We start from the raw sequence: 26490 nt of genomic DNA, 5'->3' as shown, positions 1-26490 counted from the left end.
GCGAACGTTACGAGATCGCGCGAGTGAAATTGCCTCTGGTACCGCCAGATTTTGCAGCGTGTCGATTTCGCACTCGACTCCATCACCCACCGCGTACTTATACCTGTCGAAACAGATTATGCGCTGTCGATTTACCCTTGACGTTTCCAGACGCGTGTTGATATCGGGCAGTAATTCAATAACTCGATGGATTGATCCTTTATACGTAGAGCGCCATGAATGACGACGAATAATTATCAGATTCCTTGAGAATTGCGATACGCGAAAAGATGGGAATCGGATAAATTATGACGCCGATTAATTGAGAAAGAGCTGTTGTCGGTAATATTTATGATATATTAGAGTATCTCGAAACTATAATAAGGTCCTATTCAGATAGATTTAAGAAATTGATCGATCCATTTTCCTATGCATTCGCCTATGGACCAATCAATTTTTTTTTATGCATATGCGACTATGCAAATTCGTCTGGATCATTATCCTAATCATTGTCATCGTAAAACAAAGAATATCGCACTCGTCGAAGAGAAAGAGAGGGTGTTTATTTCTCCAGGTTTAAATTCACGGGATGAGATATTAATCGTTGTTATTTGGAAAGGGTTGCGAGACGGGGGAATGCGATTTGGGGGAAGCCGGCGATTCAAGAACGACCACGATTCTTGTTTGGCATCCCGGAAGCGCCGATTGCGCGCGTCGATGGATACGTCGCGACGCGCCGACGTGGTCGCTCGCGCCCGTTTTCCTCTCTCTCTCTCTCTCTCACGCTCGCTTGATCAGCACGTGGCATCAAAGAGAAGGATATACATCGGGGTGGTCGGTCTTCCCGGCCAAACGACGACGACCCTCGTCCCGTTGTCGTTCATTCGCGCGCGCTGATTCAAGAGTTCGCTCTCCGTGAATGACACATCGTCATCGCGAGCAAATATCCAAATATTTTGCCGCGCGATCGAGTAATCTTTTTGAGAGGCTGAATGTATGAGATCTTGCTAAATTCGAAGTGAAGAGATTTGCATCGATCTCCTTTGGATTCTCGATCCTCGGCAGAGGGTAAATATGAAAATCAGTGGCTTTTGAGATTATCTTCAGAGCTTTGAGATGGATACGTCGTTGGGTAAGCTTAAAGTATATCCCTATCTCGTTGAGAATCACGCGGATCCTTCTTAAATTCTTTAAACTCATTATTATAATTCATTTACATTAATTTTCACATTAATTTTACGAGAAAAATAAATAAATAAATTATACGAAATTGTGCGATGTACTAACACTTCAAGCTTCAGTTTTTAATTACGTAACATGTAATTTATTTCGAAAGTATAATTCAGTTTTGAAAATTGCGGTGAATTGATGGGAACACCGTACGTCAAACATGCCACATAGCTTTGAAAATAAATGAACTGAACGATTTATACGACGGCCTTGAAGAAAGAAATCTCTCGCCTAATCTACATCCGTTTTAACTCTCGATAGTTTACCTCGTAAAAGTCTAATGTGTAGTAACGCAAAATATATGTATATTAATACATTTTGCGCGCGCGAGAACCGTTTCTATCCACGCTCGTCTCGATGTATTTTTAGCGGAAGCCTACGGCGTCACACACATTTATGCATATTAACGCGAACAATAAAATTCTCCCGCAAAATCGTTCTCGACAATTCAAGAGAAACCGATCGGATTGATCCCGCAGCTATTCGCAATAAAAAACTATTATGCAACTTAACAATCCCCGACTCGACAAAGAGTGTCTCGCGCGGCATTTGCCATTTTACCTCGATAAAAATTCCGTATTCATCGAGAGAAACTCTTTGCGGAAATAAAAGCCCCCTCGGCTTCTATTCGCTTGTACGGCATGACGGGATGGTTAATTCTCGAATCGCCGTTCGACGGAAGTCCCCGAGTGATCAGCGGTAGATCTCTCTTTCTCTTCTCTTGCACCCCCTCATCTCTCAACCATATCCGCAACCGCGAGAATAGAAACGAGTTTACGGAGGCAGGCAGACAAAATCGATATACATCGCGTTAATAATGAAGCGGCAAGGTCTATAACCTTCCGTGAGCGAATCGACCTTTCGCGGGGTGATATGAAGATACTCGCGTTCCTATTTCTCTTTACGCCTGGCATTTCCGCAGATTATCCCTCTACTTCCTCCCCATAGAGTCGCTTTTGTCATTTTGTTTTTATATTTCACGTGAGATTCGGATGGATCCGCGTGCGAATATTGTAATCCTCGTAACTCGCGTGACAGGCTCTCATCCGTCTTTGATGAAAAATGTCACGGATCGAGACAACTGTATTCGCGTACAGTAATATTAGGATATATCTCTCTCGTAACATATCGCAACCCCATATTAGGGGGTTGACTGTTATTATTCAATATAATATATACACGAAGGAAGGATTAGTATCGTGCATGTGACACGCGATTAATTGCGCGAGATATAATTATACGATCCCTCGATACTGTCCGGCCGATCCGCCGATGATACGTTACACTTTGTATACCAAATGTTGTTACGCATTATGTAATTTATCGAGGCAACAAGCGATCCGCGTATTACGTCTGCGTTTTTCATTAACTTGAACAGCATCAATATATTCGTTCGTGCGCCAATATGGATTTTTTTTCCACCGTATAAAACCGCATACGATTCAGAATTGAATATTTGTCATTTAATTTACCAGCAATGGTACGAGATTTGCAAATCACTTTGCTTAGTTATGTATTTTTTCGAGTGTTTTTAATCGAGCGATAATATTATATGTATTACGACTGTGAGAAATTATTACACATGAACACATACGTCATATACGAATAAAATATAAATTTATAAATAAAATATGAATTTATATATCAGAAAATTCTATATTATTCCTTTTTAAATATTTCGTTATAATTTTCCTTTTTCGTTAGAAATTTATCATATTTACATCTCGTATTAATTAGTCTGAGATTTTGTAGTTTTTCTTCGATGAGCTATTGATGTAAAATATAATACAGGGAACTCACGCTTCGAGGATGACGAAGGGAGGGAGGAGAAGAGGGGGAGATATGTTTATTCCGCCGTTTATTCTGAATTCACCAAGTTGTGTTGAGATTTCGACCCATTGTCTCGCTCTTGATTAGCGATGCTTCGTTAAGCAATTCCTGGTAACGTTTACATTTATCTGACAGGAAGGAACATAATATACCCGGATATATCAAATGTCATGTATGTTTTTTTAGAAGATGTAAATGATCTCGAGATTTCGCCTCGATCTCGAAATTAGCAACGTGGGATAGATTAAAACGCGTACAATTAAGAGCAATCAAAAACTATTTTACGAAGCTATGCAATTATAATGCAACTGCAATTAAGCTCGAGTAAAAACCTAAACGTTACATTCATTACATTAAATATTCTGCATGCCCTGCAATTATTACACAAGATATTATGTCGGATAATTAAATTTCGAAAATAACAAACTTGTTACGAACAAATTTCCCGTATCATTTGTATCAATGTTGAAGTACATTCACATGCGACTTACAGCTGCACCTGATTTTAAATGTAGAAAGAATTTAATTAGCTTGGAAAGAGCGAGATACTACAAGAGCTTGCACCGTTCTCGCTTAGGAAATCCAACGCGATGCAATTCAAAGGGAGAGAAAGAGAGTTTTACGAGCAAGGAGAGCATAGGATTCCACTTGGCCGACATGCAGGTTCACTTGGCCAGACTCTCCGGCACCTTTGCTTGATAAAGGAACGACGCTCCGTCTCTGCCAAAAGCAGTAAAAAACTCTATCCAGAGGGATATTCCTCCTTTAAGTATAAGACATTTCGTCGATTTCCGCAATAACGGAATCGTTATTATCGTTAGTTTAGAAAAAAATTGCGAATTATATTTATGCGGAGATCGTTTCTATCTAAAATAGACAGATAAATTTCGATTTGTATGCAAGAATGTGATCTCCCGCGTGTCCCTTTGCATTCTGCCCCGACAATTTATATTTTGAACATGCTTGTGTATGTGTAAACGCCGGGGATACGCTCGAGGATATGTTCGCGCAATATCTATTTGTTGTCGGAATATGCATATTAAGTACAACCTTTCGCTTTTGAATTGCATCTTGATATTATATCGAGGAAATATCGCGGATTATTCTGTCACACGTTTCAAACAAAGGACACAGTCTTATAATATTTCTTTCTTTCGCGAAAATACACCTCAGCCGATAATATAAATTCTTCTCTTTGAATCATCTCGCAATCACTAGCGAAATGGAAATACCGCGAATGAAACTTTACATTAAATTTCTCTCGCTAAATGAGCTCAAGTAGAGCTTTACAGCGTTCATATCTTGATTATGAAGTATATACCGTTGGTCACATGAGCCTCGCAAAATTAAATAATTTTAAAACAGCGTTGTACAAATAAATATTTCTCTATCTCCACGTCTGCCTCTCGTTCAATCTTATAGTTAATGCATCTCAACGACCACAGCTGAGTTCCTCTAAATGAACTCTGAATTCTAAATTTCTAACATTTGTAAATAATATTTTCCTCTATTGAGACTCTATCAAATCGATAATAGATTAAAGGAGTTGTGCAATATATCGAATCTTCAAAATGCTAGATGGTGATAAATTGCGACGATAACTTCGTCGGCAGTTGTAGAGAGAATCGCTAATTCAATATTAAGTAAATAGAATATTGAATGGTCATAATATATTTCTCTCTTCTCTCAATTTCCCTAAGACATGAAATGTATAATACAGATAATAATATAATAATTGTATCGCTATTGAGATTAACAAACGGATAAGATTTTATCCATCGCGATATATAACGCACTTAGGAATGATTGAAATATTAATAGCATGGAAAGAGATTGCGTGTCAAGGTGTCGGTGTCGGGCTTGTGCTGTCCTGGGCCAAGGTCTCCCATATTTTTTCCCGGATGACCGACGTTTTCAAAGCAGTTTCCTCTGCGTATTTCACGGACAGCACATGTGAGAGTCTGTTTCACAAACACTCGTGAGCAGCGGTCCGACAAATATCTTGCGCGTCGATTCACGTCACTCGGCCTGTACTTTAAACCGAATTAACGTCGAATTTATCCACACGGGATTTCATTTCGCGAACTACAAACCGCGAAGATCTTATTCGCATGCTGTGTTCTCAGTTGCGAAACGCGATACATCGTTTCGGAGAGAAATTTCTTACGCATGACATATTCCCATCCCGAAACGAGAAACTTCTTCATCGCGAATTAATCCAGAATCAACCATTCGCTTCTTCTCATGTGTTAATTACCTGAATAGCGGACTCCGTATACCCAGTGAATAATATTAAATATTTATAACTTCATAATGTTTAGATAATTATTTATTATTACGTTCGTTATATATTTGCGAAATATTATTTGTATCGACAATAGATTCCGAGAAAATCACGTCGATGTGTACCTTGGGAGAAGCGTGCCAAGGTCACACCGGTGGTCGGTGGAGAACGCTTTTCGGAGCCGTGTCGTCTGGTCGCTCCATCGCATCCATCTCCGATCCATCTCGGATTGAATTCTTTCCTAACGCGCAAATTTCTTTCTCCTCCACCCGGACCGAAAACCAGCGAGTAGATTGCGCGATGACAATGCGGGATGACAAGAGAGATAAAGACGGGTCGAAAGGAGCACGGTGTATCCTTCTTTACGGCTGACTTGACGAAACTAGGACACGCCATGGAATCGATATGTCAGTCGTCCCGTCCAGTTTCAATTCGGTATTCCGGATCAATACGGACGGTTAGGTCGTGCAAATCGAAGCTTATATCACGTCATTTAAGTGATGGAACGATTGGAGAAGGGACAAGGTATGCGCTGGTTCTCTAAAATTCCAGATTTGTATCATTGAGAAATCTATACTTGATTTTGCATAAATGGATTTTGTCGTAAATTCCGTTGTGCGACAAAGATCGATATCGAGGAATGTTTCATATGTTCAACAAGATTTTAACTTTGTCTCAGCGATATATAATACTTCGCGTTGCGAAATTATAAAATTAAAATAGAATTACAAATGAATGAGGAGTGACTTTCAATTCAATTTTCCTTAAGGATTCATCCGTGGTTTTAGTTCGTCTATTTTAATACGCTTTGTATGCTTTCTGGATTGGCTGACCCAAGTTAAATTGCCACTACTAAGTCTATATAAAGATCGCTAGAGCTATCAGATGCCGGGAAAAGTCGACGCATCCTTCATTGTTTATTTCACTTGAAACGAAAATGTTTCTCGGACGAAAATAGACTAATGCCTTTATGCGAATCTCTGAGTTTATTTAATTTGTTTGATTACCGCGAGGCGCGATCGCGTCTTCGAGATCCTCTTAAATACTTTCTCTCCCGCGCGTTTCATTTTTACAAGAGCATCGCATTACGTGAGAGAGCCAAGATAATGCTAATTTAATTTAATTTATAATGCCTCGGAACAAGCAACAATTATCGCGAGATAATTGTTGAGCGGAAATTGAGAATAGCGATATCTAAAAGATAATCCTTCGAGAGCAGCTGACGATTCGCTTGGCCGACATCTGTGCAAAATACGCGATAGAATGTCCTCGTCGGAGAGATAGGAAAATGAAGATATACAGAACATTATACACGTGGTACCTACTTTGTGTAACCGCGATATTCCTCCGACCTCTTACGTTACAAGCACGAATACCACATTTACCGTGAAATGAAATATACATTATCGATCGGTGTGTAATACTCGATGGCAACGCGAATACATTAGAATGTTCGTATATTGACATAAGTAAACTTTTATTATTCAACGAAATAATTAATTTCCTTATTGCAAGGATTGTAGGCGCGATCTAATATTCGGTTGCTTCCTATAATTCATTTGAAAAGGGGTCGACATGTCGGCGATATTGTTTAAAAAATAATCCTAGAATTACGATTACGATCGCGAGACACGATGGAAAGGCAGTCACGTGAACGCGGCAATTGTAGAAAATAACTCTCCACGAAGACATCACAATCGCCAGATCAAATATCATAATCTTAATTTTCTTCTCGAGAAAGCCTCTTTCGCCACTCGATCAATTAAGAGAAAACGTTTCGCGGGATGTTAAAAATATAGAAAAAAATAGCGATAAAGCGCATATTTGAAAAATTTTCGTTAATCTCGTTAAAACTTCGATTTGTCGATGACACTCGGTAGCTTGCAGAAAGAGACACTGTCCATTACTCTCTCAATATCCTTCTGTATCTCTTTTATCTCACAATCGGCTCGTTTCTATTCCCCTCGCTCGTTTGAACAATGTGGGATTCGCCCACGATGTCGTTTAGAAGTGTATCACGTATCATTGCATAATATTATATAAACCAGACAACATTATGTGACCAGACAGCGAGTTGGCCCAAAGCCATCGTTAAGAATACGATAAAAACCTGTGTCTCCTTCGTCTCGTGAAAGCGCGAAATATCGGGATAATAATTCTTTCTTTTCAATCTTCTCTCTCTTTTTCATACGTTTGGATTCGTCATGAAAATCTTTTGTGAAATTTCTTTTGGCTTTAATTGCCACTTTACATATCATATACACGACAAATAACGATATTTCTTTTATTATGTGCTCTATCAAATACAAATATATTTATACATAAATTATCCTAAAATAACACCAAATGTTTTTTTCACGATATGCTCTTTGAGTGTAATTTGTAATCGATTTTTTTCTTCGCGAAAATATCGAGGCATCAATTTGGAATTATAAACGAAAGCATGGCTTCGCATATAGATTTCGGAAAATTAAACTACATTCTTCGGATAATTCCGAATGGAATTTACTTTAATAAAATTATAGATTTGAAATTTAATCTCTTTTAAAATTTCTACTAAGAATTCGCCGAAGAATCTGTCATTAAAAGAATATTTGATAATTCTGGAATATCATCAGATATTTCTTTCTTCCTGCCTTTTTTTTTTAAATACAATTTTTTAAAAGGCTATTTCTAAAGAAAATTTAAATATACACATGTGTGAGACATACGTTTTGAAATTATTCCATGCTCCAAGCCTGAAAACACTTTGAGCAGATAAGATTTTGCAGTAATTCGATCAAGTCCGAAACCACCGACATGAATCAGACGTCATAACTTTCCACGGTGTATAATTTTCTTCTTTTTCTGGTCCATGTTAGCGAATCGCACCGTTTGCATGATATTCCGCTCCGGCTGCGAACATTCTATCGACGCACGTCGAACTTGTTAAAATAGACACACAAGCGAAAAGAGAATGGGGGGGCATCTCTTCTCTTTTTTTTCCCAGAGGGAAAACGTAACGGACACTTCTCTGTCTCTCTCTCTCTCCTTCTCCATCTCTGTCACAGCCTCGTTAAGAAACGATCGATTCATCATTTCAGATCGATCCAACCGATAAAAAGAGCAAGGAGCGAGAGAACGATAAAGCGAGAACGTGAGACGAAAATCGGATGCGGAGCAACTGCGTAATTTTGCTCAAATTACTTTTGCGCAGTCGGATCTCTGTTCGATTTTCTCATTATCGCAGCCGAGGAAGAAAATCGCACGCGTTGTCCGTATTCGTTGAAAATCGAAAAAAAATTGAACGACGAATTAAAGTATTGTATAATGTAGGTTGATGATAAATTACATGGCGCACACATTATATCGTCGGAATATTAATGATTATTACTTACAAATATAATCAACAATAAGCCACTCTAATGTAGCTATTAAACAATAAAGATGTTTTTTCTCTTCTTTCGAGAAGAGACAAGATAAATCAGTCATCTTTGCGGACAAAGAGAAGTAATTAATTAACGTCAGGAACAACCTCAATCGTATGCAAAGTGCAGAGTCTGCAAACGTACGAGCGGCGATTGGGACATGTTAATGCGTTGATTAAGAGAATTGCGAGGGTAGAAATCGATTATCGGCAATCTTGTCTCACGCGCAAGAGGAGGAGATGTCAATATCCTGTTGTTTTTCGTTCAATACACCAGTCGCCTTTGCAACAGCGACAAGTCCCCTATCACCATTCGTTATCGAAATCTGACTTGACGAATCAACTTGTTATCAGGACCAAAAGCCACACATTCGGTACTTTATCATCAGAATTAAAATTGTGGCCGGTTAGATTGTTCCAGCTGACAAATTTAATAAAGTTGAAACAAAGAACGGCAGGTTATCGATGAGATGGCGAGAAGTATGAAATTTTCGCAATGCTTGTCGAAAAAAAACGAGCTAATCTACGGATTTGTAAAAACGAAAGAACCAAATTCCGTATGTGTTCGTCATGCTACATCGATCACGATCATTGATCCTAAAAATAATGCCAACGAGTACTAGAAAAGAAAAAAATCGCGGTCTCTAACTAGGCTATTATTCCTTTCGCAATTTAAACTGTTACTCGCCTAGAATGGAACTTTCCGAAGTCGTAAGATTATTTTTAATGGGGCGAAAGTTATCCGAGCGATATTTCTCTATTTGCGCACTCTTTGAATTTATGACACATATCGCGTATCGATATCTTCGGTTCGTTACCGAAATAAGGACTTGGAATGTCATCGTAGTCTTTTTCGTATAACGACGCGTCAATCGAGCTTTCCATAACAAAGCGAAGAATATCGCATGTCATAAATCCAAATACGAGTACGTGACAATTTTCGAATAATTAAGAATTCATCACACAGTCGCATTTTCCCCCAGTAATGTTGGTATTTACGATCTTTCAAAATAGAGTTTATCATTTCTCCAAATCAAGTACGCGCCACGCCCGGTAAAAATATGCGATGAGATGCACGAGCGAATCTCTTGAAAATTTCGACATATTTGATGATCGTTTCATAATCCTCTACTATCATTTATCATACTGGGAAGATAGTGAAGAAAAGTACGATAACGCTCGTTGCGGTGCGATTCTTGAAATCTCCGGTGCAGCTTAAATTCGAAGAGATCCCGCATTCAAATTTATAATCTGGCTTAGGTACAAGTTATAACGAGGTATTACGCGTTATTTGATACGTAAGACTCCATAATACGCGCTGATGCTATGACAAGCCGCGAACAGCGACTATGATCCGAGATCTTATCTCTTTATCTCTTATCAAACTTTGAATTTGCATAATTTAGAAATTAATCCCACGCTGTGGTGAAGCGAATAGCCATTCTGGAGGGATATAATCTTCCGGAGAGATAATAGTCCCGCATAGGGATCTTCCATTCAAATCGATTATACGCTTCTCTTTATCGTGGATGTGTGCGATGGAAAGCAGGCGCGTACGCGAAGATGACGTACGTCGATAAGGCGAGTTTGTCGAGGGAACATTGACATTTTCAGCAATCTTCGCCAATCCTCTTTGCCTGTCCTTCTTGCAAGAGCCTCTATTTTTACTTAGAACTTATAACCCTCTCGTATATCTAGCTAAATTTTAAGATGATTTCGAAAACTGCTTCTTTCTTTGAAAGTGAACGGTTTTATTTCCGCGTCGTTATTGCCGTTTTCGGGGAATTTCTCGAACTCAAATCTCTTCCATTTTCCAAGTAGCTTTCATGGTCCATAAAAAGGCGCGGTAAATTGTAGCCGGCTTTTCTACGCAAATCGGCATAAATTTATTTCTCCATCGCTTGATCGATCAAAGATTTCCCGTAATATTCCTTGCGTCTTTTGCCTCCCCCTCGTGAAACCGCTTATTACCGAGTTATCCCAAAGGACCGATCGATCGCGGCACCCAGAGCACCCCTCACCGATTGAGAGGTGTGTTTCTCAAGGTTATGACAAATGCATGACCTTCTTTCAAGGACGAGCGCATGCTCCGTTCGAGTTTCGCGGAACGAAATTTTTATAGTTGTGTCAAACATGAATATCGAGTAACCGCAATCAAGATAATTCGCCAAGTACAAGATTGAAATTATAATTTTTTTTTTTTTTTGAGAAAAAGAAAAAAAAAGAAATCGACACATTTTAATTGCGTCATGATCTACCTTCGATCGTTTCAACACGAGATCGCACGACTCGAGATCCTTCCTTTTTTTTCTTCGGAATTTCCTCTCGTTATATCGCGCGATATTTTTTCAAAGATATTGCCTCTAATATATCTATAAAATAAAAATCTATCCTCTAATAATCTATAAAAGATGATACGCGGCCAATGATCGACCCGCTGTGTAATTACGTATTTACGGAGATTTATTTGTATCGCACGCTTCCCTGAATAATTCCACGAGCCTTTTTTGAAGGTCGGTTGTCGATCGGGCGCGTCCAAGGATTCGTTTCATTATTTACACTTCAGACACCCGTGGGGCAGGATCGGCAGGGGCCTCTTATGATTAGGCGAAGAGATAGTCGTGCGCAAGCAGCTATGCGGCAAATATATTAATTAAAATCCATTAACGAACCCAGCTGACGTTAACTGACGCGCGATATACCATAATGTCGCTCCGGGCCGAGATACATGGCGAAACCGGAGAACATGGTGATCCTGTTCTCTAATTTATCCTGTAAGAAAGGGACGTGAGATTAGTCCCGAGTAGTGGGATCTTCGTGTTTCTTCTCTTTCTCTTTGTTTTTTAATGCGCTCTTCTTTCACGATAATCTGAAATTGGCGAAGGCGTAGTACGCGATAGGTTGTACTAATGATTGCGAGAAAGACTGCCGTGTCTACAGGATATTTATTTTATGAGTTTCATATTGTCGTCCGGCCACTGGCCACTTCCTGGAGACGTTCGCTACCTCCGGGAACAATAAAGACAGAAATAAAGAGACCACTCCGTGAAATAAATAATCATCGTGTGGGGAAAACGAGGGTGAATTCCCGATCTCTCTGGTAAACCTTTCGGTTTATTCTCATGTTGGAGAATAATGCAGCGGTATATATTCAGATCTTTAAATATAAACACAAGCGTTTCGTGACACAAAAATTTCCCGTGACATCAATAAAAATATCTCACGTTCCAATTTCATTTATGGTAATATATTTTTTTTCTTTTCATTAACTGACGCGACGAAAAATAACATATTAAATAATACTTGAATTTATCGAATACGCCTTTCGGTTTCTTAACTTTCGCACCGTCATCCTTTTCCTCCTCGCGAATGCTACGAAACGAAACAAAGTATACATACACAACGAACGTTCCACTTCAGTGAAGTAATAGCTTGCCACAAAGGTCAGAAAGAAGAGTGCTTTTAAGGGCACAAGTAGGCGTAGATATATAGTAGATCGATGAACAACAAACGGTGAACGCCTATTTGCAGTTGGATAATATCGGCAGTCACGGAGAAATATATCTCATTCTTTATTTCCACTAAGCCACCGCTCTCGGCGCCTCTACTTTGACTGATCTTTGACTTATATCGAGATTTACTTTTGTCGCCACGTCTCAAATGATTCTTATGTAAGTCCACGATACAAAGAACAATAACACTAAGTCTTTCGCTATGATTAATTAATTGCGTTAATGCCATTTGAAGCGATGACTTCGTGCGTCAGTTCTATTTTTTCATCCGGCGTATGATAAAGAAAGTTATTATGATAAAGAAAGTTATGTGCGATAAAAGTTGTTTATGCGAGAGGAGAATCAAAATTTCTTCTCAAGTCATGCCAATATAGCGTCAAGAGTAAATTGCACGATGCCCCGTCCTCGCTGCTGGCGAACGTAAAAAGATATGACCACTCTGGTCAAAATTAAATGTGAAGCAGCGGTTACTTCTTCCGGAAAAATATTACATACTGCTATGTATCGTATATATAAAAATAGAAATATAATAAATTAAATTCCGATACAATTTGAATAAAAGTCCCCATAATGAAATGATGAATGATGTTTCATACAAAAGACAGTTTTGCATTTGCAATGTTTTTCATTTCGAACACATTCGATTGTGGAAAATAATCGATGTATCTCTATCATTAAAGAGAAAACGCTCGTATAATTGGCGAAACGTGCTTCTTTTACCTATAATAAGTTTGGAAAAGAACTTATCGTTATACGTGACAAATTATTTATCGTGGTATGTTATCGTCCGAGTTGTTATGGAAGCAGCAGTATACGAAGTTTTAACCGCTACAGCGGTTAATTTCATCTCCGCCTCGAAATTTTGTTCGCGCAGCGAAAACGAGCGAAAGATACGCGAATTTCCGCGCGCGTTGCACGTTCAACAGCGAAATTTTTTCCCATATCCGGTTTGTCGCTTCTATTCTATTTTTCGAGACAGATGCGTTAGTTACTATGATTTACCGGAATCATAGTCGACCGGTGTAACAAGCTCGCGAATTAGGAAAGAAGAAAAAAAAGACGTCTCGCGCGTAGACAATTTTTGTTGTTTTCAACTTTTACATATACGTCCCTTGATTGGCTAATCTAGCGATAATATTAGACACGATATTTTTGCGAAGGAAAATACACACATTACTTCTTTAAGTAAATATGTCTTCTTCATCTTTTTATCAACTTTTTTAATTAAAAGCGAGAAAAATATTATAGCGAGATACATGACTTACGTGCATTATCATAATTATTCATCGATATATCGTTATCTTGACATCAGATATAAATGAACCGGTCAAATCACAGTTGCCAATAAAGAAAAACAAGAGACTCTAATAACGAGAACTTTACTGTTATTTGGAGGCGAATGTAAACTTATTTGCTAATAGGATTTAACTAGAACGCCACTCTTGTCAAAATATTAAATAGGCTGCTCGCCCTTTTCGAAACTCTCACACGCGGCAAAAGTTTCCTCTTTCGTTAATAGAGTGCAACGTAGTTTCTACGATGTACCGAACTATCTACCGTGCTGCGGGTTCAATTTAATTTCCCAATAAATAAAACAAATATAAAAATCGTATCATTATAGAGAGTTTGGAGAAAACAATTTTTCTTTTTTCTTTTTCCGTTACTTTACAAAAGATCAAAGAATCATAAATGGATATAATACCTTGTATTCTTTTCCTCAAAATGAAGAACCACGGACGATACAACAAATCGTCGACTTTGAGGGATTCCGGATGCGCGAACGCTTTCGAGTTATCGATCGTCCGTGGGATCCTTTCGGAGGACCTCGACGCCGACGTGCGAGATTTTTCCGTGCAACAAGTAAGCGAGATAAGCTCTCCTCCGAAGAGGTGGAGGCTCTGCGATTCGAATCCTCGCAATAAATGGTCCCCCGAGGTTATCTCCGTGTCTCGTTTGCGCGCAACAAGTTATTCAAAGCTATCGTTATATGCATATGTATATAGGTAACTTTTCCACTCGGCAAACCTATTCGGCACAAGATCAGTCAGATTTTCTCTTCAAGATAGTTTAGGGAAAGTTTCGCGTCCTCGTATCATCGAACGAAAAATCAATTCCGGTTTTTGAAAAATTGCCAGCTAATCACTCGACATGCAAATGAAGATAAAAATGCTGCTATCATCGTCGCTGTATAAATGCGATGAGACGGAGTTAATTTATCACGAAATGACAGGTTGGGATTAATAGCGAATCCACGACAGAGCTTCGCCTGCGCATGAATTATGGGATTCTCGTACAAAATTCGCGGTCAGTGGAGCACGAAAAAAAAAAAGGAATAGGAGGAAGGTCGCGCGCGAATAATATCGATGCACGTTTACCCGCGGTTCGCGTGATAACGCGATATAGCTGTTTTCACGGGGGTAGATTGAGCGAAGAGGAATAAAAATGGTCGATAAGGGTCAGGCAATCGATATGAAACGTGTCCTTCGACATATTGTCTGCGTCTATTGTGTAGAGAAAAAGCTTCATAAGAAAACTTTTTATCTTGCATTCATACACGCGTCTTTTATAAATTTCTCGTAAAATCGTGATCATCTTTCGCGATAGCCGTTCCTCAAAACGATCAGTTATACCATCGTAAATTCCATTCCGTAAAGTACCGCCATCTCGTCTGTATGTATACGATGTAAACTGCACAAGGAAAAATGCGATGGATTCATTTTACATAGCGGTCGCAGATGGGGTATATTGACGCATATGTGTACTCGCGTCAATAATAAAATTCTAGAGAACAAGATCGTTAAATAACACGGGATGGAGATTCATTATTTCGCTGCGTACAAGAGCCGCATTCGATTGCCTCGTGCACCCATTAATTATGAACGAAAAAAAATGTCCGGTTCTCCTTCCCCTCCCGGTATTAAATTGACGGTCGAATTATATATTTCGATCATACGTGCAATTTAAAGATATATGTCGAATACGCGAATCTTTAATAAAACAGCTTTTAGCGGCATTTCTGAATTTTCAACTAATGCTAACTAAAAAACTCAATAAATTACATAGAAAATTAAAAAAAAAATATTGCAGACTTAACAAATCGCACAACATGAGATTTTAGAGCTCCACATCGAGAATTGTTTCAAGAAATGATATTTTGACTTTAAGATCGTTATCTCTAAACTCAAATAATACTAGTAACGCGGAGAAAAAAGGGTTTAAGGATGAAGAATCGTCATAGGTCTTTCTATAGGATCTGCAATTTCAACTTGATAATTTATCGGAAAATCGATGCAGGATTTTCTAAAGGTGGAAGTCCTATAATCTCATCTCTTGATTCAGCGTAATCTATTAAAAAGCCATGTCTGAAGAGAAAAATGCTTCCCTTCACCGTCGCTTTTCTCAATAAAATTATCAATACAATATCTGTGATTCGTTGAACCTACTTTGATTTACTAAGGGCTCATCATTATTTCTATATTAATTTCGAGGACTTATATTTGCAGAATTTAATGTATATGGTATAATAACGTGAAAGAAAGAAGAAATAATCTTGAATAACTTGTTGTAAATATCTAATGTAATATGTGCAATTATGTATACGGGAATACGTGAAGGAATTCCGAACGAGAAATTCCTCATCCATATTTGCGGGCTTAATATGTGTTAGACATATATGAAGGAACGGCAGTTTATGAAGATGAGATTTTATCGGAATGTAGACTTTTAATTAGATTAGCGGCATTCCATTATGCTGTAATGAATGAATTATGCAACATCGATATATAGAAACACATCGAATTATATAATCAAAAACAGATGGAAAAGGTGAAGTTTATGAATATCAATTGGTTTTAATATCAAACATAGCGATATTGAGAGACGCAGGTAGCTTATCGATTAATTCGTAGGTAGTAAATTAATTTGGGAATCGTTTAAAGAAAAGTCTAATTCGGCTCACGCGTACAGGCTGAATATACTTTTAATACGTAAATATGACGAGATTCTTTTCAGTTCGGCGATCTTTAGATCCAGCGGACTATTAATACCTGGACACTGTAAAATTCAACGACGGCAAACCAGGTCGCCTTTTCGCTTCGTCGCGACTAGACAGCTAGCCGACGATCGCAGCAGCCGCATCTCGCAAGTCGTATCGACATAGTCGACTGCCGTTGGGAGATACGCTAATGGTCGATAATGGAACTGCCGCGGCACGGACAAAATCGAATTATGCCATCCGGTAGCTGCTCGTGATCCGCAAAACAATGTCGCGGAAAGTGTGCGTTTTCTGGCATCGCGGTGATACGGATCGATGGGAGATAAAAAGAGGGAATCTTCCTGTTCTTTGCTCAAAAGCGAGATAAATGATAGACGATTCTAACTTTTATATAATTTTTTTCTTTTTTTTACTTTTATATAATTTACCTATTTCGATTAATATTATTTAAACAAAGGAATCATTTTTCCTATTTCGCATACGAGAATTTTTTCGTAATCTTTTCATATCGAAATATTTAAGATTTAAATATTTCTGCCCAACTCTATGCGCGTCCTACAATTGAAGAGATCTCTCTTATTTATTTATTATTACATCGTATTATCACAAAGAGGCTTGAATATATTTTCGGAACGCGCGCGCGCGTACATAAAAATTACGAGATTATCTCCGCGCAGAGATATTTTTAGTCTCCATTTGTTTTTTCGAGAGATTGTAATCACTGTCACCCACACCATCATCGGTTAATATTCAACTAGAATATGTGATCTTTTGCGTGTCTGCCCGATGCCCTTGACTATCTAATCTAACTTGTGTCTCTTACATCGATATCTATATATGCTATTAGAATATTAATATTAATGATAGTTGAAGATAATATCGTTTACATTATACGGCCGTTGTAATTATGATAATTTGCTTCTTTTTCTTCTTGCGTAATTATTGATACGCAAGTTATATTTTCATAAAAAATTGTATAATAAAACGATCAACGCGATAAGAGAGCAATCTAATGGTTTTTATACAAGGCAGATATGTGTTTAAAGATAATTTCAATAAAATTATTCACACATTTACGAAATCGTTATTTTAATTAAAAATATGTATGTCTTTCAAATTTTTCAGTTATGGCAACGCACACAAGGATCCGAAGACCCAACAAAGTTGATAGATTCACTTGAATAGGCGCCGACTTTCCTCTCTCTCTCTCTCTCTCTCTCTCTCTCTCTCTCTCTCTCTCTCTCTCTCTCTCTCTCTCTCCTCCCCAGGAAGAAATATCCAAAAAAATAAAACACGCGGGAAAAGAAGGAATGGGCCCTTGGGCCTTCGGCGTACCTATCATCCTCGTGTCAGCTCTGGGTCTTCTCCTGAATGGCTACGTTCTCCTTGTCGTTCTTGGTCTTGGTAAACAGGTGACGAGCAAATATCTATAACGTTCGCGTTCGCGCGCAAAATGCTCTTCTGTCCTTTTTTCCATTTTTCCATTTTACATCGCAATTTTTGTCGTTTCGTGCCTTTTATAACGTCTATTCTCTGAATCAGGATAATTTCCAAATCCCGTTCTCGTAACTAATGCCGCGAAATTTACCGCAAACGTGCGATTTTAATGATTTTTGCAATCGCTCGTGATAAAAATAAATTCGAGGGAGATACGTGTTACGGAACGCTCTCTCGAGCGCAAATTAACGCGAGCTCTCCCGATATTCCGGTCAAAGAGTTCACGACATTAAAAGATACGTACGATATTAAAATATATATGAGAGTTACGATCGCGGCAAAGGGGAGAGGGAGGGAGGAAGGGAAAACGAAAAAAAAAAAAGAAAATATTTCCCTCGATCGCTATCAAGCTTCTGATACCGTTAAGTAATTCTATCGCGAACGAAAAAGCTCGGATATAATTGCGGATTTTAAAGCCAACGATCAGTTTTAATTAATTTATGAAAAATTTTGCGAGTCTCGTCGTAATGAAGGAAGAAAAAAATCCCGATAACGCGATAGAGAGTCGAGACGATCGGCAAATCGACGTATCGCGCTGCAATGTCCGCAGACGCAGCAACAACAGACGGCGAACACTTTGCTGCTGATCCATTTGGGCGCCGTGGAAACGGCTGTGTGCTTGATATTACTGATCTTCACGATCGGTTCGTGGTCAGTCGCCGGCACGTGGTGCGTTTTTCACGGATTCCTCTTGGCCTTGCTGCATCCAGTCGCTCTCTGGACCGTGACGGGATTAAATTGCGACAGGTGAGTCTCTCTCGGTCTCTCTTTTCCTTCCTTTCTCTTTATAATATTATATCATTATTCGATATTCGGATGCGGAGATATATTCCATGCAAATTGAAGACTCGGGGATGAATGAAAGATTGCTGTATCAGCTCTCCCCCGTAATTGGTTATTCGCGAAAGCGAAGTTGACGGTAATCGATGCGTCGAGGTATGTAAAAGGGATACGTGTAGTGGTTGTTAATCATATTGTTCTCGCGTCAGTCATGCGTGAAACCTCGTTTTACGCGACGCGCGTTTAAAGCACGTGCTTTACGCGGAGATTCGAGTATCCCTTGTACGAGGTATGCGAATTGCCGCATTCTCGCGCATTTTCGAACGGATTATTCTCGTGATTCGATTTCCGTACGAATTCGATAAAATTATTCTCGTATTGCTTATTGCTGGAAAAATTTTATTCTTATCGTTCGAAATGTGCAATACGCTTTCAATGAAATTTTACGTCGGATAAAGAAAAAAATGTCATTGTCCGTCGAGTAAATCGAGGACGAAAGAGGTACGTATTCGCGGAAACTCTCGATAAAAATCGAGTTTTATCTCGATATACGGCACACAAGCGAGACGTGAACGAGGCCTCGGCGACAACTGACGCAAAAGTCAAAGAGATTTTCGATGTAGGATGTCAATAATGATTCCACAGACTCAAACAATATCGCCGAGACTTTGTTAGATGATACAAGACATTTGTTCGATACAGCCTGCGTATAACCCAGAATCGCATCCGTCATTCCATTTCTACTTGTTGCTTATTATCTGCGTTCTCGCATCAATAACTGAGGCATGTATTTCGATGATACGAGATGAGTTTGAATTGCACCGGCTGAAATAATTATCATCCTACGCTTTACATACATATATCGCGCTATATTATATAAGCACACAGTGAAGTCCTGTATAACGCGAGGGATATATTGTATTCCGCGTTATACGATATTCATTAGAGTGTATAAAATTCGAAAATATATTTATTATTTTGCAAAAGAAAGACAGAAAATATTTATATTCTTCGCAAAATTTGAAATTTATCTTCCGCATCATACAAGTACCACGAGTTGTACGAGCTTTACTATAAGCTATTCAGACACACTTTGAAGATCTTGTTGAAATCTTGCATTTCTTCCTCCGCGAGTGATTCCTGTGAATTCCTGCAACAAACGTTTCTTTATCGTCTCGCGCGACTCTTTAAAGAAACACGGAAAATTCCCTTGAGAATATAGAAAATTCTTCCCTTCTCTCTTTCTCGACAAAGGGCACTGCCGGGCCCGACCGTTGGCTCGATCGACCACGGAATATTTTATTCAGCAGCTTAACAGATTTAAGCCACCAGTGCGTCTTTGGGTTTGCCCATCGCGCATATCTCGTTGTTGCATTTTCACCAATCCTCTAAGTAAGTTGGTCGTTTAAATATGATGTCATTCTCTTCTGTTCATTCTATCCGAGATATCTAATAAAGGGAAGGAGAAGGTGGGGAAAGGAAATCGTTAGAATTAGACGCTCAATTGAATGTGAAAACGGAAACTCGTCCGCGCGGTGTCCAATTATATTCTTGCGGAGACTCCCATTACCCATGCCACAGAATTACTCTATACATGCAGGTATTACGCGATTGCTGCACCGCTGCATTACGCCGCTTTGGTCTCGCCGCGTCGCGTGGCCGTCGGGTTGGCTGCTTCCTGGACGGGCGCTCTGCTTCTGTGCTTGCCGCCGTTCTCCGGTCTGGTGCCGCCTTATAGGTTTGTATACATATACATATATATATATATACATACGTATCACATCATTAACTACTACCACCATCGCATTCCGTGGCGTTGTTCCTACGATATTGCCGCGCGATTGCTGCATTTTCTCGCATAATGAACAAGATTCGATTTACTTTGTGTTCTCGCGTAAGTTGTTTTGCATTGTATAAAGGCGCACTGCGAGACAATTTCCGTGCCAGCTCTCTCGGCGAGCATGAAAGAATTCAATCTCATTCAAGATTTCGTCGGCGCCAGAGAGTTAGTTGAATTAATTAAAATATATTGCAGCAACAATGCCGAATAAATTACAATATTCTCAACGAGTGCTTCGGTTTTACTTATTTTTAACGACCGCATACAAATACGGTTAAAAGAAAAAAAATATATACCGTAATTTCGCGCAAATATACACGTTCTCTCTCTCTCAATATCCTATGTATCGATCAGGTATAGTCCAGGGTTGGGTTGCTGCGCCCCGGATTTTGGGAACGACACTTGGGGATCCGCCGCGGCGCTCTACGGTGCCGTTTACGCTATTGTGGGCCTGGGGCTGCCGGCCATCCTCGTGACGGTCTGCAATTTACGCGTGCTGGGTATAGCGCGGTACCATCGGCATCGTATCGCCAGCGCGATCTACGAGGTCACCCTGAGCGCCCAGGTGACCATTACCCATCAGCGAAATCCGTTTTTTGTGCCAACCGTCACCGCACCCTCCGCCGGGGGACCGCCGCGTTTTCACAGCGCCGCCAGCACGGTTCGTATAGATATATATATATATTTTTTTCTTTCCTGAGATTCTGTCTATATAAGGCGAATGCATCTAAAAAGATACGATTTTCCTCGTTATCGTTCCGTAACGGCGGTTTCTTCCGTCGATCGACGAGGAATCGATTTTCTTTTTCAACAGACTTCATCCGGCCAATTTAACTCTTGTCAAGTCATTCGATTTAAGTTAATCAGGCTAATCAATAGTGCTCTGTAGTTAAAGCCTAATCTGTAATTTAATTTTCTCCGAAGTTAGCAAGTCGAATCGATAGACACCACGCTGGGAGGCATCAGCGAAATACATATTGAAACTTCCTCGCTCTGCGAAACATCTCGTCGCGATTACGAACCGTCCGATTTAACACTTCTATTCTAGGAACTGTGACCTCCGGGATCTTTCGAATATAATAAATCTCGATTGGCGAACATCCTTTACCGCAAGAATAAATAATTATGAACTTCGCGATCGAACGCGCGGCTACCAATAAATTCGATCTGGCCTCATCGAATGATAACGTTCCAGGTGATGCAACTGATCGGCTCCCTGTACCTGCTCTACTTTCCTTATTGCGGATTTATCCTCTGGGAAGTTTGCAATGCCGGTAGTCAGCAGCGTTTCTCCGCATACCCTAAACTCGCCGCTTTGACGTCGTTTCTCTTGGCGTGTTCGCCGCCCATCAACGGCGTTCTTTATGGCTTAAAATCGCAAACTCTGCGACGATCCGTGCAAAATTATTGGCGAAAGAAGGCGACCAAGTCCGAGTTGCAACAGGTAATCCGAGCGCGGGAAAAGCAAAATGAACCGTACTACCGAGCGATGCAAAGGATAGTTTCCGAAATTTGCGATTAATATCGCATTTATATACTTATTCAATCGCGTTGGACACGTAAAATTGCATTCCAGGAGATACAGGCAAGAACACCGAGCGTCGCGGGCTCTAGGCGGCCTTCCGGCAGCGGAAACGCTTCCTTCTTCCCGTTCCCGCCCTTACAGCGTAGACTCAGCGAGGCATTATTGGCCCTCGGCTCATGCAGAACCGACAATAACTTCGAAAGCAATAATCTCGGGTTTCAGCGCGGGAGGCTGCAGCCTGCCGTCTCGTGCAATACTCTTAGAGTACCAACCGCCGAATCAGGTACGCAAATTTACGCGATTTACACTGCTGATACTGTTTTAACGATACTCTCTCTCTCTCTCTCTCTCTCTCTCTCTCTCTCTCTCTCTCTCTCTCTCTCTCTTTACATATACATATCCGTACTTTCGGTTTATATTCAGAAATAATGTCCGTAACCCGAGAACTCTCATAGATTAAGATCTTGTATCTTAACGCGAAGTGTCTCTCTTTAATAAAGACTCGTAATAAAATAAATCAAACTTTTCAAAGATTTCTTTTGATTGGTAAACATTTCGACACTGATATGAGCGTCCTCCTTTCATCATGGCGCGCTAAGAGGAGCCGAGAAAATTGGTGAGGGCGAGCGCGAGTGCCGCCAGTCTGATGCGTCCCAACTATCGGAGCGACTTTATCGGGACGGACTTGGGCGCGGGATGCTCGATAGCTTTATGCGAGACCCCGAGGAAGAGTCCAAGGATCCTCATAACGCGCGCGTACAACGAGGAGAGCCAGGACGGGAGCAGCCCGCTTCTGAGAAAATCCCTCAATTCCGATAATAACCCACCGTCGTGCGAAAGTACGTCATAAATTAACAATTTATGGTGTCGTACATGTACCTCAATCGCATTTGCATTTTCGAAATAATATCGTGACTTGAAAGTTTAAAAAAAAAATTACCGCAAAATTCTAAATTATGAGCTTTGTATGAAATATTTTATATAAAAGTTATTTTTTTATTTCTCTCGAAAGGGACATCCTACGATCGGTATAATCACAACTTTTATCCGAAATATCTTTTTATAAAACACATAGGATTTACTGTGGTCGATAATATTTTGTAACTCACCATATATATATATATTCATTTTTCCTTTCTTTTATAAAATTCTGTCATCACATAATATTATATTCTCCGTCAGCGAAAATAAATGAGAAAAGTTTTTAATAACGTTGGTGAACATCGTGACAACATAAGTTTCGTCCGTTTCGTGACAACGTAAGTCTCGTCGTACGGGGATTTGTAAATGGATAGATCATTGAAACAAATGAGGTAGATCAGTGTGTTTGTCCGTATTCGAGAAAAGAATTCTCATTTGTATCGCACGTGCGTAGAACGTCGATGGCGGAACTGCAGTACCGGTAGCGAGAGCAGCACGGGAAGCAGCGACGCGAGCGTCTGGACCACCAACGTGACCCCGAAATCCGTCAAGGGTAACACATCAAAGAACTCGATGGAGGGCTGGTCGTCGCGACGATATGTATGCGGCAAGAATTTGGAGGAAGATCCGCTATCGACCGCGATCAGGCCGAACAACAATAGCGAGAGTAGCGATACCACGGATACGACCACAGCCACGACAACAACCACTACCCTATTCAAGTCTCTCGCCGTAGTAAGTATCATTGCTAAAATATATCCTTGTAATAATAAACATTGCTCATCAACACTGTTAATGGTCGCCTGAAATTAGATTAATTTGATGATGCAGGAAAATGGCGAACCGAACGAGAAGGAAAAGGAAAGGGTGAACGGTAACATAAAGAAGAGAGAGTTTAGCGAAAGCGAAAGCAGTTGGAGTAGCGTAGAGGAGATCGAGACTAAGGCGATAACTGAGAGGAACGACGAGGACGACGGTCTCGAAAGATCGAGGGAGGAGTTGCGGATGGGACTTCCGCGGCAAAAGTCAAGGATTGACAACCGCGTGGTTGTCGAAGTTTCCGAGGACCGAGGCGAGGAGGCTGCGCAGCTGAGGCCTCTCCTGACTCCCTCCTCCTAAGCTTATCCTCTTATCGTCTAAATGTATTTTCCTTTCGTGTCCCAGACAAGATGAGATTCTACTTAAGCGTGTACTTAAGCGACACCGATAGATAGAACGAAGTTTCGTAATAGGAGAGAGAGAGAGAGCATCTAATCATGACGTATTTATTTCGCAAATTTGCAAAAATATAAAGAATTAACCGGTCCATTGTGACAGCTATTTTAATAACTGTCTGTATCTATCGACGCAAAAGCGAAGAGAGGAGATATTTGAGGAATAACTCGTCCAAGCGTACATTTTGTACCACAAAATGTGTGATCTCGATCATTTCTTATACGTTCTAATGAGAAACGTAAAAAAGTTTTTGAAGTAAACGAGAGCATTCGGCGCAGCCTTTACACTCAACATTAATATATATCGACATATCTTGAAATTATATTTTTATACTTTCACTCTGCAACATTATGTAACGCAACGACGACGTGAAACCATCCTTTACAACAAAGAGAAGAAGAACGAAACTAATTAATACACCACCGGCAAACCCGATTTCGAAAAATTCATTCGCTCCCTTAACGCGCTGAACGAAAAAAGAATTAATTATTGATCGTTTCCGATCATTATCGATGAAAGTTTTGCGTTAGCGACAAATTCGTCATCCATGAAACCGGTCCAATTTACCTTTAATTTACTAAAGCAAGAAGATTTCATAGAAACTTGTGCAGGAGCGAAGAAAGAATAACGGACGGAAGTCGGACACCCGAGAAAGTTCTTTTAACAGAAAACGGTAATAAAGATCGAATCAAAGGTGCGAGCTCCGAAAAAATATTCAACGTTCGCATTAAATTTATATATCGGACGCGAAGTCAAATTCTATGTAGAGGTAAATCTCACTTTTGTAAATGTCAAATTTCGCTCATTGTCAGTATGTTGTAGTTACGATTTTCACATTGACGTGAATTCCATGGCTCCTTTACTGGACTTTCTGACATCTACGCGAAATATATAAATGAGTATTAGAGTAATTTAGATAAGTCAATAATTAGTCGATAGTAATAATAATAGCCGTTGGAATTGACACTCCAAAAATTTCGTAGGGCATATTTGTGCGTACAAAAATCTATGTAAAAAAATATCTCGACGTTCTCTGGACGTTTAATGGTGTTATTTATGATACGGCAAGAATGTTTTTCGTTTCGATTTGTTGAGAAGCGCGCGAGAGTCGATCCGTATTCGCGTATTTTAATTACGATTGATACGGTCTAGTCATTCCATTTGTATACAGAATGGAAAGAAGATGAGTTGTCGTGCAAAAATAAGTTGAAACTGTAGAAAAGAATTTTTTTAAAGCGAGCTTTCTTATTCGAGAAAATTGATTTTATAAATTGGAAAATTAATAACATATTTATTACGCTATTTATATCACGTATATATTTTTATCATGCTCTTTTTCAATTTGAATAATCATTAATAATAAGATCTTCATCACTTGCGTCACAAATTATGTGATTTATCTGGACAGCGGGCTCTTAAGATACGTATAGAACAATACATTATCTCTATTGCAAAAAATATAATTTATCTTGACGCTTTGTATACATACACAATTTTTTTCCCACATACACGCACATATACATACAGTAATAATTTAGTTCAAAGGTTTGTTAAATGGAATATTATGCTTTTATAATATATTATATTATAATCGCGCATCTATGTATCAATTTTTTTAAATTTCTTTCAAAAAATAATTTCCTGGAAAACGAAGCTTTGTACGAAAAATTGTGTTTTACATTTTCAATTAATTTTTTGGTTTTTTATACTACATTTTTTGATTTATCTTGTACATATGAGATTACTATATGAGATTCCACAATCTGATAATATATTTAGATGAATAATATTAATATATATATATATATATATATAATTTATTACTCTGTTGATAGCTCTGTAATGAAGAATTAATAATGCAAGTCAAATTATTGTCGACTTGTTTAATTGTTGATTGCTTAATACGGAGTAAATACGGATCACTCTCTGTATGTCAGCGTAATTTATACGATATATTGTTGTTGAATATATACTTCATTATAGCCGAGATAGCATTTATCGTACGCAGGAGACTTGATAATTTCCAGCGTATGTCACGACGTCCGTGTAACTTCGAATTTTCTAGAATCGCTTATATACGAACTCTGTTGATCTAAACTTGTCAGTTAGAACTGTAGGCGTGTAGCTCGGATCCGTTAAGTACAGTAACGTATCTGTTGATGGGGAAAAAAAAAAAAGAAAAAAAACTCGTGATCTCTCGATCAAATCCATCATCAATAATAAAAACTTGAGGAACTTTGTCGGGTGCCAGTATGTTGTATCGATGTTAACATTACAAAGAGTTGCGACATAAACGACGTCTGAGTGTATAAAGTTAGTGGAAATAAAAAAGAAATAAAAACAATCTCATACTCAGAAATTATTGAATTTGTAGAATGTTCGCGCATTTTATACGCGTATACCTTTGGTAAAAAAATAATTAATTAATGTGCATTAATTAATATACGCAATAACTAACATACAAACTACAGGTCCCG

General features: G+C 39.2%; 2 protein-coding genes across 9 annotated transcripts in view; one reads left to right on the top strand and one right to left on the bottom strand.

The window, feature by feature from the left end:
- Positions 1–26490, bottom strand: part of LOC138944981 (phytanoyl-CoA dioxygenase, peroxisomal-like) — a 32310-nt gene that overhangs the window by 2989 nt on the left and 2831 nt on the right. The window contains exon 1 of one of the 2 annotated variants that reach the window (XM_070316112.1): positions 17571–18560. The exons of the other annotated variant lie outside the window; for it this stretch is intronic. The gene's annotated coding sequence lies outside the window, so the exon portion shown is untranslated. Of the gene's footprint in view, positions 1–17570; positions 18561–26490 lie in introns of those variants that run through there. 2 annotated transcript variants of the gene reach the window in all.
- On the top strand, positions 822–26336 carry LOC138944943 (uncharacterized). Of its 7 annotated transcripts, none has more exons than XM_070316031.1 (10): positions 822–1047; positions 17361–17647; positions 18283–18479; positions 20113–20250; positions 20707–21013; positions 21548–21796; positions 21929–22160; positions 22477–22716; positions 23253–23533; positions 23612–26336. In XM_070316031.1, exons 2-10 carry the CDS (start codon positions 17546–17548, stop codon positions 23915–23917), a joined length of 2052 nt encoding a protein of 683 aa, XP_070172132.1. In that variant the 5' UTR covers positions 822–1047; positions 17361–17545; the 3' UTR covers positions 23918–26336. The 7 variants fall into 7 exon arrangements, with proteins under 7 accessions (XP_070172132.1, XP_070172155.1, XP_070172122.1 ...); XM_070316054.1 differs by having other exon boundaries at positions 822–1111; positions 23630–26336; XM_070316021.1 differs by having other exon boundaries at positions 822–1111.

This window comes from Polyergus mexicanus, unplaced genomic scaffold, assembly GCF_030449975.1.
Source record: "Polyergus mexicanus isolate NDT 795.1 unplaced genomic scaffold, iyPolMexi1.0 SCAF_1, whole genome shotgun sequence".
NCBI classification, from domain to species: domain Eukaryota; kingdom Metazoa; phylum Arthropoda; class Insecta; order Hymenoptera; family Formicidae; genus Polyergus; species Polyergus mexicanus.
Note: the sequence above shows the minus strand (reverse complement) of the source record. Positions and strands in the feature narration are given on the sequence as shown.

Excerpts from the sequence above, each read along its gene's own strand:
- LOC138944943 (XM_070316031.1), top strand. The coding sequence starts at position 17,546 with ATGGGCCCTTGGGCCTTCGGCGTACCTATCATCCTCGTGTCAGCTCTG. Across the intron at positions 21,014-21,547 it reads TTCACAGCGCCGCCAGCACG|GTGATGCAACTGATCGGCTC; the intron begins GTTCGTATAGAT and ends ATAACGTTCCAG. Across the intron at positions 23,534-23,611 it reads TATTCAAGTCTCTCGCCGTA|ATTAATTTGATGATGCAGGA; the intron begins GTAAGTATCATT and ends GCCTGAAATTAG.